The following is a 12443-nucleotide window of genomic DNA, read 5'->3' as shown; positions in this document are numbered from 1 at the left end:
CAAAACATAAATATCGACGTGTTTTGGCTCATAACGATATCTCGAACTGTTTTTAAATTAGATAGAGGGGGTTACTTACAGCAGTAGAAAAATCAGCAACGATTAATATTTTTTACTCAGCCCATTCGGTAATCCTATCTTAATCCCAGAATACTAACGGTATGTTGTTTGCCCGTTAATATTAATACGTAAATTTTACATGGGTTATTATTCTAGGGTTAAACTCTGTAGCGTGCTGTGGCAGCAGCTCCATTTAAAAACATAAAATTGTATTTCATTTATTATTATTTTTATATTTGCACACAATTGTTTTTGAAGCAAAACATAACAGACGCAAAATAAAATGTCTGCCAAAAAGTTAATTTTATAATTTTATTATTATGTTGGCTAATACTTCATAGCCACATTTGGTGACCCCGATCAAAGCAACTCGCAACCTAGAAGATTCTTCCCCCAGTCCGATTAAACCAAGTCACAACCTGAAAATTATCCCTTCACCCCGACTAAACCAGCCCGGCAAATGAGATTCAACTGAAAAATTCAAGCATCACCAATTCAAGAATTAAGAAGAACCCAAGCAGAATCCATTCAACCGATTGAGCTACAGCGAACATACGCCCCGACGTCCTTCGCACTATATAACCAACTAAACGTTACCGTCGTCTAATCAGACTGCGCTACAGCGCTGTAAGTACTTTCACTTATTCACCTAAGAAAAAAAGATAGTAAAGAATTGCGGTGCGAGTGTAACGGCGTGTGTTGTCGCTCCGATTATAGTCTCGATTTTGACTGAGTCTTTAGGTGAAAGATATTTCAGTTCGGTGCCTATAGGAAAGTGTAGTGTTTTCCGTATATATTAAAAGGAAAAACTGCCGTTTACACGTGAACAAAAAGACGATTTAAAGGCAATTATTAAAGAGACAATTTCTGAGCTGTTGGGAGACGAGAAATTTATAAACTCGTTAGCGAAAAAAGTTGTTGAACGGTCGGGTCTGCGTGCGTTAAGCGAAAAGGTGACACAGACGGAAACTAAACTAAATGCTCTGGTAAAGGAAAATTGTGCTCTACGGGACGATTTAGATGCATTGGAACAGTATACGCGACGAAGTAACACACGAATTTTTGGCGTAAAATCTGGTAATAAAGAAGAAAACACGGAAGACTTGGACTGGTGTGAAGTTATCCATAAATCCCAGCAATAAACTTAAAACATTAATAATTCCGTAACCAATACGATTTGGGTAACCAAATTTCACACACAGGTCACTCTTACCCTCAAGAACAGCTAACCACCCCCATTTGGTTAAAAAAAAATTTTTCAACCCTCACCCCCGAAAAAGGGATGTTTTCGCCCTGATGGGCACCTTCGAATTAAACGAAATTCTACCACATAATAGAACACACTTCTAAGTATTTTTATCAATTTTCAAAACACCGTAAGCCCTAACGGTTTTCGAGAAAAAAAATCAGTATTATAAACCGCGGATGGGACTTTAGGGGTGAGTTTGACCCCGTTGGGCACCTCCAAAATTGACGAAATTTTAGGATGATTTAGAGGATGCCTTTAGCGATTGAAATCAACCATCCAAACACCGTAATGTATTACGGTTTCCGAGAAAAAAAATGTGTTATTAGACACTATAGGTATACAGCGCGGCGCGGACTTTGGGGGTGAATTTGACCCCGTTGGGCACCTCCAAAATTGACGAAATTTTAGGATGATTTAGAGGATGCCTTTAGCGATTGAAATCAACCATCCAAACACCGTAATGTATTACGGTTTCGGAGAAAAAAAATGTGTTATTAGACACTATAGGTATACAGCGCGGCGCGGACTTTGGGGGTGAATTTGACCCCGTTGGGCACCTCCAAAATTGACGAAATTTTAGGATGATTTAGAGGATGCCTTTAGCGATTGAAATCAACCATCCAAACACCGTAATGTATTACGGTTTCGGAGAAAAAAAATGTGTTATTAGACACTATAGGTATACAGCGCGGCGCGGACTTTGGGGGTGAATTTGACCCCGTTGGGCACCTCCAAAATTGACGAAATTTTAGGATGATTTAGAGGATGCCTTTAGCGATTGAAATCAACCATCCAAATACCGTAATGTATTACGGTTTCGGAGAAAAAAAATGTGTTATTAGACACTATAGGTATACAGCGCGGCGCGGACTTTGGGGGTGAATTTGACCCCGTTGGGCACCTCCAAAATTGACGAAATTTTAGGATGATTTAGAGGATGCCTTTAGCGATTGAAATCAACCATCCAAACACCGTAATGTATTACGGTTTCGGAGAAAAAAAATGTGTTATTAGACACTATAGGTATACAGCGCGGCGCGGACTTTGGGGGTGAATTTGACCCCGTTGGGCACCTCCAAAATTGACGAAATTTTAGGATGATTTAGAGGATGCCTTTAGCGATTGAAATCAACCATCCAAACACCGTAATGTATTACGGTTTCCGAGAAAAAAAATCTGTTATTAGACACTATCGGTATACAGCGCGGCGCGGACTTTGGGGGTGAATTTGACCCCGTTGGGCACCTCCAAAATTGACGAAATTTTAGGATGATTTAGAGGATGCCTTTAGCGATTGAAATCAACCATCCAAACACCGTAATGTATTACGGTTTCCGAGAAAAAAAATGTGTTATTAGACACTATAGGTATACAGCGCGGCGCGGACTTTGGGGGTGAATTTGACCCCGTTGGGCACCTCCAAAATTGACGAAATTTTAGGATGATTTAGAGGATGCCTTTAGCGATTGAAATCAACCATCCAAACACCGTAATGTATTACGGTTTCCGAGATTGTCTGAAATTTTAGGATGATTTGGAGAGTGGATTTTTGATAGAAAAAAAAACTTTTGATAAAGAATGAAATTTATTATATTAATGGTCTGTTTTACTTATAATTAAATTGTGTAATGGATTGAGAATATTATTATAATTAGTTGCTACCGCGTTCCAAACCGCTTCCAATCCTTGTTCATTTAAGTGAATGCCATCCCTGTGTAGAAATTTGTATTAAACACATAAGAAAAGAAAAATTTTCACGTTGTGTTACCCTTCCATCATGTTTCTGTTAACAATTGCTTCAATGTCGGTACAATTGATTTGCTTTTCAGCACAAAACCGTCGAATGTAATGATTGATTTCCTATAAAGGCATAGAGAGTATTTATTTATAGCATGACATAGAAATTATAATATCTTACGTTCACAGACTCGAAGTTTTTGCAGGGAGGAATTGTGCAAATTTGTATTCCTTTAGGATTTAAGGAAAGAAGGAAGCGGAAGAGGTGAGAATATTGGGACTTTAGTTGGGATGGTGATGTTTTGTGGAGTATATCGTTAGTTCCTATCATTATAACGATATGTCGTTCAACAATATCTCCACAAAACCAAGGGGAACATGTTTTTGGAATACACTTTGCGCGCCGCAAAAGTTTTAGTATTGTTTGACCGCCTACTGCTAAGTCGAGGAAATATTTTCCGTTGCTTGTCCGTTTTGATTGTCGTCCTAAAAATATACACCATTAGTAGGAATTAACTTCATATCTGTTAAAACAAATACTTACTTTGTATAGTACGTAGCATTCGGCAAAAATTACTATCGCCCAAAAACAGTAATTTCGTCGGCATCTTCGCTGGTCACTGGTTTTAACAAGAGATAAGCAGAACAACTGATCTCTGCAATAGCTGAGGAACCTTTATATATTATTAAGTTCTTACCTGTGTTACAGTAATATCGATGGCTATGATTGGTCAAAGCCGGTGTAAGTGTACTTACAATGCACTAACTCGTAAGCCACGTACCTGCTTAAGTGACCTTTTTACTGAAAAGAAGTTAAAAAGGAATTCCCTGTACATTTATTAACATCAAAAATAAGTTTCTGAATATCACTATTTCTTTATTAACTTCGCGCTTCTAAATGAAGACGTCGTTACCTCGCCAAATATTAATATATATATATTATATATTTAATTAAATATAACTATATTTGTAATTTATAATTTATATTATATATAAATATAATAACTATTACATTACTTGTTTAAAAAAAAGAATGAAATAAGATCTTTATTAATAAACAAAAGCAATAATTTTGTATAATTGTTTCTTTACGCGGGTTCGTCCGAATTATCTCACATGAAACGAGTTCGTCAAAGATTAAGAATAAACTAAACCAAATTTTTCTCTTGCAACCGTCCTATAGCGTTTTAGAGTAGAACCGGGCTTCGGCGACGGTAAGTCGTAAAGACAGATGTCGCATTACTTGCGTAAAACCGATCGATAAATTCAAAGCCTCTTCCCTCTTTGTTCTTCTCTTGCTACAGGCTCCCCCTCTGGTTCATCATTTTACGCCCTCGTTGGTGGACCAGCATTCTTCTTGGGTCGCCCTCTTCTTCTTTTTGGACGCTCAGGGTCCGGCACATCTTCGGCACCCTGTCTCCCCCTAAACGGGACCAGATCCTTGACATGGTAACATCCCACAATGGAATTAGGGTCACTAGCACTAACTAGGTCGTAGCTCGCTGAGGAATGCGCCCGTAGGATTTTATATGGACCGTCTCGTCTAGGTTCAAACTTGCCGCTTCTCCCCATCTTGGCATTGCTGAGGAGATGTGTCGTCACCATTACCAAATCACCCTCTTTATAAATGGGAGACTCTCTGCGTTTAATATCAGCATACCTTTTGGCATGATCTTGTCGTTGTTCTATTTTATCTCTAGCGTCGAGCAACGTATCTGCTAACTTTAATAATTGCGGAGTTATCTGGGGCACATAATTTTCTGCTTCCACAATCGCTCGCAGATCTCGTGTTATATCGCCAGGAGATCGAAGCTCTCTTCCAAACGTTATATAAGCTGGAGTCTTTCCAGTTGATAAACTGTTAGCCGTATTCATAGCGAAGCGTATACTGGGAAGTTTATCTACCCAATCGCAATGGTCCTCGCCAACTAGTATCGCTAGTTGTGTTTTCATATCTCTGTTTTTCCTTTCGACGGGATTGGACTCGGGGTGATATAACGGAGTAAATGTCTGCGTTATACCCAAACAGTATGCCATCTTTTGCATCACTGAACTAACGAATTGGACTCCATTATCTGACAACATTTTCCGAGGGGTTCCGTATCTTAGAACGATTTCGTCGACAAGTATCTTAGCGCAGCACTCGGCAGTGGCCTCAACAATTGGGAACAGCTCCACCCACCTTGAAGCTACGTCTTCAATAATCAGGATCCAACGGTGATTACTCGTCGTTGTAGGCAATGGACCAAACAAATCAACGGATATCACTTCGAATCTTTGCGACACCACAGGAGTTCTTAATAAACCAGCGGGCTTCAAGTTACTTGGTTTATATCGCTGACAGGCCAGGCAGCTCGAAATGTAATCACTTATCTGTCTTCTCATGCCAGGCCAATAGTACCGGGACGCTATTTTCTGGAACGTTTTGTCTACACCATAATGACCAGCAGTTGGTGCGTCGTGATTTTCGTATAGGATAAGCTTTCTCTCGCTCGCTGGTACCACCAGTTGCGGTTCATCGGTATCGGATTCAGGTACGAATCTATATAACACTCCGTCCACCATCGTATAACCTCGACTAGTCCAATTTGGCAAATCAGGACTGACCTTTTCAAATGCATTGATGATCTTAAGCACATCAGGATCATCAACTTGTTTTCTGCGTATTTCGGATGCCTTCTCTCTCGGTAGTTCAACTTCTACGTAACAAAGACACACATCGTTGGTGTCGGTTTCACAGGGGGGTCTCGATAATGTGTCAGCTACGGCGTTAGACTTTCCGGGTATGTATACAATTCTTATGTCATATGATTGCAATACCAACGCCCATCTTGCCAATCTTCCACTGGGTGATTTCAACGACATTAACCAACGTAGAGGCTGATGATCTGTCGCTATCATAACCTTCGAACCCTCTATGTATCCTCTAAATTTAGTCACAGCCCATACTAAAGCCAGAGCTTCACGCTCCGTTGTAGAATAATTCTTCTCTGACGTCGTTAATAAACGGCTGGCGTACTCCACTGGTCTTTCGTCTTCTGCTTCACCTTGCAATAATACTGCTCCGAGGGCGTATGCGCTGGCGTCGGTGCGTATGATGAAATAATCACTTTCATCTGCCTGTCTTAAGATTGGTGCTGACGTTAATAATGTTTTTAGCTCTTGGAAAGCTTTTCGTTGAGCGTCACCCCATTCCCATCTAGTGTTTTTCTTCGTAAGATCAGTTAATGGTTTAGCAGTCGCGGAAAAATTTTTGATGAACCTTCTGTACCAGGAACAAGTTTGAAGGAAGGTTCTCAAATGTTTCAGGTTAGTTGGCGGGGGCATATCCGTAATCGCGGATACCTTCTCTGGATCCGTCTTGATGCCACTGCTCGTCAGTACATGTCCAAGGAATTTAACTTCTTCACATGCCAATACACACTTTTTCCGATTCGCGTGCAGTGAAAACTTCCGTAGTCTCTCGAAAACGGCTCGTAAATGGTTTAAGTGTTCTTTGAAACTTTTAGAAACCACTATAATGTCATCAAGGTAGCACAACACGGTGATGTTCTTTAGGCCCGCACGAAAACGATCTATCAATCTCTGGAATGTCGCGCCGGCATTCTTCAGACCGAACGGCATTCTGTTAAACCGATAAGTTCCGAACGGTGTCACAAACGCGGTTTTGTCACGATCTTGTTCTCGCACACGCACTTGCCAGTAACCAGACCTTAGATCTAGTGTCGTCATGTATAATGTTTCACGTGCTAAATGTAAGAGGTCCTCGATTCGCGGCAACGGGTAACTATCACTGATTGTCACTGAGTTTAGTTTTCGATAATCTATACACACTCTACGGGAACCGTCCTTTTTTGGCACAAGTACCACCGGTGCAGCCCACGGTGATTCACATTCTTCGATAATATGATCGGATAACATCTTTTCCAACTCATGGCGCAGAATTTCTTTGTTCTGTGGGGACATTCGGTATGGTGGAACGGCGGTCGGTGCACAGTCACTCGTTTCGATACGGTGTTCTGCGAAAGGAGTTGGTTCTCCCCCTTGTCCAAAGATGTCTTCGAATTCCAACAAAAGTTGACTCAGACATTCTCGTTCTTCTTCCGTAAGTCTCGTTGCTTCATCCTGTCGAAGCCCACAAGGAACAGCTTCTGCTTCAGTTCGATCGATAGCTTCAATTGCAATGTTTGCAGTAGTTGAGGTTTTCTCATTGTCTTTATTGAGTTTCAAGAAAAACTGGTATTTTACTTCCGGTACATCGCGGAACCACCACTCGCCATGTGGTATGTCCAACACAATCCCTGCCAAGGAAAGGAAATCCGCTCCTAAAAGCGTTCTATTTGCTTTGGCATTTGGCAACACGATAAATCTTTGTCGTACCGTACGACTTTCAATGTTAACCTCGGCTTCGGTTTCCAATACTTCTTCAGTCTTAGCTTTTCCGTCGGCCAGAGTGAAACTGATTTTCTTAGGGGTGAATTTATAATTCGCTTCCTTCAACACTTCATAGAATTTCCAACCAGCCACACTGATTTGTGCTCCAGTATCTACAAAACCTACTCCCTTCTGGTTGCCTACTGTAATTAGCAGTAACGGTCTGCGATCGTCGTCCTCATTCGCCGAAATTTGATAAAAGGACAAATTTCCTAATGACGCAACGTTGACGTTCTTGTTAGCATTTTCTTTGCAGATGGGACATTTTGCGCGGATAACGCCTTCTTTACCGCATCCGTAACAGCGAAGGACGTTCCTTTCGACGGAGTCACTTGGTTTTGGATTAGCTTGGCTTTTATCACTTTCTTTGTTCTTGTTGGCCAAATCACGACACTCATCTTTAAGGTGTCCGAACCGTTTGCAATACGAGCAGCGTGGTCTGTTTCTATTCGGTTTCTGTTCAGTCACGGCACTTCCTGGTTTCTGCGCACTGCTTGTGCTACTTACGTCGTCGCGGTATTCGAGGATAAGTGTCTCGGCGTCGCGGGCTTTTTGGATGAGTTCGTCGAATGTATTTACGCACTCGCGAGAAACATGTTTACGAATCTTTTTGTTTAATAACCCGTAAACCATGTCTAACATCATTTCTTCCGGTATTTTGTACGGCATTTTTGCGATAATAGATCTAGCGCGGCACAAAAAAACATCGCACTTGACATCACCCTGTTCGTTATTAAACAAATCCCGAAAAAGTTTGTACGCGGGCTTTGTGATTCCGTACATCGCGCGCAGTTGTTTAATCGCGTCATTCCAATTCGTCACAGAGCTTTTTACACCTTGCCACCATATCGCGGCTTCTCCCGTCAATAAAAGAGGCAATCCGCGTAAAGCGTGATCATCAGAAACGTCTGTGCACTCTTTATATATCTGTACGGCGTCCACGAATGCTTCAACTGCATCATTGTTCTGATTACTGCCATCAAAACGCGCGGAACATCTCGCGAAACTACCCGACGGTGAAGGACTAGGCGCGGCGGGCGAAACTGTACGCGGCGTAAATTGTTCCAGCAATTGACGGTTAAATTCGAGTTGCGAACGTTGTACTGCTTCCAGCAACTCTGCGAATTCATTGGTAGACATCGTAGCAGTTGTCTTTGATTCTTCCACGTCGGAATCCGGGTTGGCGTCAGTTCTTTTCTTTGGAGGCATCACAAAACTCAAACTTTCACGTGAAATTCGGGCCGTTAGTTGGGCGCCACTTATTACATTACTTGTTTAAAAAAAAGAATGAAATAAGTCTTTATTAATAAACAAATAGCTACAAAGGCAATAATTTTGTATAATTGTTTCTTTACGCGGGTTCGTCCGAATTATCTCACACGAAACGAGTTCGTCAAAGATTAAGAATAAACTAAACTAAACTTCACTCTTGCAACCGTCCTATAGCGTTTTAGAGTAGAACCGGGCTTCGGCGACGGTAAGTCGTAAAGACAGATGTCGCATTACTTGCGTAAAACCGATCGATAAATTCAAAGCCTCTTCCCTCTTTGTTCTTCTCTTGCTACATAACTTATTTATACACAATATATTATATACACAAAAATATTAACGAAAATATCGAAGCAGATTGATTCTAAAAAGAACCGATAAAATATCCATAAAGCGCGAACTACAGCAAAATATATCAACTAGTGATCTCCGTCCCCAATAGAATAGTTTAAGCACATTTATAAGTTTACTCCTCACCCTTCTGGCAAAATCTAAAAAAAAACAAAGGCGCTCTAAAACAACGCCGAATAAGTCGGCAACTATTTTCCCGGAATGCACTTATAATGCAAAAAATATGGACATATTTTTTCCTTAATACCTGCGCCTTTTGTAACTGCACGTGGCGGAGTTCTTACCCTTTGTCAGTAACGACTAACTACAAAAAACGACTATAAAACTACAAAATGCCTTTCTTAACAAAATTTATTTTTTCCATGAAATATTAAGAGTTTCGCAGTTTTCATAATCTATTAAAATCGCTAAAGGCACCTGCTATCTGGTCTACATACGTGTACAATTTAATAACAAATTTTTTTCTCTGAAGCCGTTAAGGGTTACGGTGTCTTGACGGTCGATTTAAATCGCTAAAGGCATCCTCTAAATCATCCTAAAATTTCGTCAATTTTGGAGGTGCCCAACGGGGTCAAATTCACCCCCAAAGTCCGCGCCGCGCTGTATACCTATAGTGTCTAATAACAGATTTTTTTTCTCGGAAACCGTAATACATTACGGTGTTTGGATGGTTGATTTCAATCGCTAAAGGCATCCTCTAAATCATCCTAAAATTTCGTCAATTTTGGAGGTGCCCAACGGGGTCAAATTCACCCCCAAAGTCCGCGCCGCGCTGTATACCTATAGTGTCTAATAACAGATTTTTTTCTCGGAAACCGTAATACATTACGGTGTTTGGATGGTTGATTTCAATCGCTAAAGGCATCCTCTAAATCATCCTAAAATTTCGTCAATTTTGGAGGTGCCCAACGGGGTCAAATTCACCCCCAAAGTCCGCGCCGCGCTGTATACCTATAGTGTCTAATAACAATTTTTTTTTCTCGGAAAGCGTAATACATTACGGTGTTTGGATGGTTGATTTCAATCGCTAAAGGCATCCTCTAAATCATCCTAAAATTTCATCAATTTTGGAGGTGCCCAACGGGGTCAAATTCACCCCCAAAGTCCGCGCCGCGCTGTATACCTATAGTGTCTAATAACAATTTTTTTTTCTCGGAAAGCGTAATACATTACGGTGTTTGGATGGTTGATTTCAATCGCTAAAGGCATCCTCTAAATCATCCTAAAATTTCGTCAATTTTGGAGGTGCCCAACGGGGTCAAATTCACCCCCAAAGTCCGCGCCGCGCTGTATACCTATAGTGTCTAATAACACATTTTTTTTCTCGGAAACCGTAATACATTACGGTGTTTGGATGGTTGATTTCAATCGCTAAAGGCATCCTCTAAATCATCCTAAAATTTCGTCAATTTTGGAGGTGCCCAACGGGGTCAAATTCACCCCCAAAGTCCGCGCCGCGCTGTATACCTATAGTGTCTAATAACAATTTTTTTTTCTCGGAAACCGTAATACATTACGGTGTTTGGATGGTTGATTTCAATCGCTAAAGGCATCCTCTAAATCATCCTAAAATTTCATCAATTTTGGAGGTGCCCAACGGGGTCAAATTCACCCCCAAAGTCCGCGCCGCGCTGTATACCTATAGTGTCTAATAACAATTTTTTTTTCTCGGAAAGCGTAATACATTACGGTGTTTGGATGGTTGATTTCAATCGCTAAAGGCATCCTCTAAATCATCCTAAAATTTCATCAATTTTGGAGGTGCCCAACGGGGTCAAATTCACCCCCAAAGTCCGCGCCGCGCTGTATACCTATAGTGTCTAATAACAATTTTTTTTTCTCGGAAAGCGTAATACATTACGGTGTTTGGATGGTTGATTTCAATCGCTAAAGGCATCCTCTAAATCATCCTAAAATTTCGTCAATTTTGGAGGTGCCCAACGGGGTCAAATTCACCCCCAAAGTCCGCGCCGCGCTGTATACCTATAGTGTCTAATAACACATTTTTTTTCTCGGAAACCGTAATACATTACGGTGTTTGGATGGTTGATTTCAATCGCTAAAGGTATCCTCTAAATCATCCTAAAATTTCGTCAATTTTGGAGGTGCCCAACGGGGTCAAATTCACCCCCAAAGTCCGCGCCGCGCTGTATACCTATAGTGTCTAATAACAATTTTTTTTTCTCGGAAACCGTAATACATTACGGTGTTTGGATGGTTGATTTCAATCGCTAAAGGCATCCTCTAAATCATCCTAAAATTTCATCAATTTTGGAGGTGCCCAACGGGGTCAAATTCACCCCCAAAGTCCGCGCCGCGCTGTATACCTATAGTGTCTAATAACAATTTTTTTTTCTCGGAAAGCGTAATACATTACGGTGTTTGGATGGTTGATTTCAATCGCTAAAGGCATCCTCTAAATCATCCTAAAATTTCGTCAATTTTGGAGGTGCCCAACGGGGTCAAATTCACCCCCAAAGTCCGCGCCGCGCTGTATACCTATAGTGTCTAATAACACATTTTTTTTCTCGGAAACCGTAATACATTACGGTGTTTGGATGGTTGATTTCAATCGCTAAAGGCATCCTCTAAATCATCCTAAAATTTCATCAATTTTGGAGGTGCCCAACGGGGTCAAATTCACCCCCAAAGTCCGCGCCGCGCTGTATACCTATAGTGTCTAATAACAATTTTTTTTTCTCGGAAAGCGTAATACATTACGGTGTTTGGATGGTTGATTTCAATCGCTAAAGGCATCCTCTAAATCATCCTAAAATTTCGTCAATTTTGGAGGTGCCCAACGGGGTCAAATTCACCCCCAAAGTCCGCGCCGCGCTGTATACCTATAGTGTCTAATAACAATTTTTTTTTCTCGGAAAGCGTAATACATTACGGTGTTTGGATGGTTGATTTCAATCGCTAAAGGCATCCTCTAAATCATCCTAAAATTTCGTCAATTTTGGAGGTGCCCAACGGGGTCAAATTCACCCCCAAAGTCCGCGCCGCGCTGTATACCTATAGTGTCTAATAACAATTTTTTTTTCTCGGAAACCGTAATACATTACGGTGTTTGGATGGTTGATTTCAATCGCTAAAGGCATCCTCTAAATCATCCTAAAATTTCATCAATTTTGGAGGTGCCCAACGGGGTCAAATTCACCCCCAAAGTCCGCGCCGCGCTGTATACCTATAGTGTCTAATAACAATTTTTTTTTCTCGGAAAGCGTAATACATTACGGTGTTTGGATGGTTGATTTCAATCGCTAAAGGCATCCTCTAAATCATCCTAAAATTTCATCAATTTTGGAGGTGCCCAACGGGGTCAAATTCACCCCCAAAGTCC

At 41.0% G+C, this 12443-nt stretch overlaps 1 protein-coding gene across 1 annotated transcript; it reads right to left on the bottom strand.

Annotated features, from left to right (window-relative positions):
* Window positions 1–2875: 2875 nt before the first annotated feature.
* On the bottom strand, window positions 2876–4037 carry LOC139431168 (uncharacterized). Its single transcript, XM_071198797.1, has 4 exons — window positions 3591–4037; window positions 3228–3532; window positions 3078–3169; window positions 2876–3020 (listed from the first exon to the last, which is right to left on the bottom strand). The coding sequence occupies exons 1-4, from the start codon at window positions 3652–3654 to the stop codon at window positions 2903–2905; spliced, it is 579 nt and encodes a 192-aa protein (XP_071054898.1). The 5' UTR covers window positions 3655–4037; the 3' UTR covers window positions 2876–2902.
* Window positions 4038–12443: the final 8406 nt, after the last annotated feature.

This window comes from Onthophagus taurus, chromosome 8, assembly GCF_036711975.1.
Source record: "Onthophagus taurus isolate NC chromosome 8, IU_Otau_3.0, whole genome shotgun sequence".
Taxonomy (NCBI): domain Eukaryota; kingdom Metazoa; phylum Arthropoda; class Insecta; order Coleoptera; family Scarabaeidae; genus Onthophagus; species Onthophagus taurus.
The sequence above is the reverse complement of the archived record's forward strand: the minus strand, read 5'-3'. Positions and strand labels throughout refer to the sequence as shown.

Excerpts from the sequence above, each read along its gene's own strand:
- LOC139431168 (XM_071198797.1), bottom strand. The coding sequence starts at position 3,654 with ATGCCGACGAAATTACTGTTTTTGGGCGATAGTAATTTTTGCCGAATG. Across the intron at positions 3,170-3,227 it reads AAAACTTCGAGTCTGTGAAC|GAAATCAATCATTACATTCG; the intron begins GTAAGATATTAT and ends ATGCCTTTATAG. Across the intron at positions 3,021-3,077 it reads AACAGAAACATGATGGAAGG|GGATGGCATTCACTTAAATG; the intron begins GTAACACAACGT and ends ATTTCTACACAG.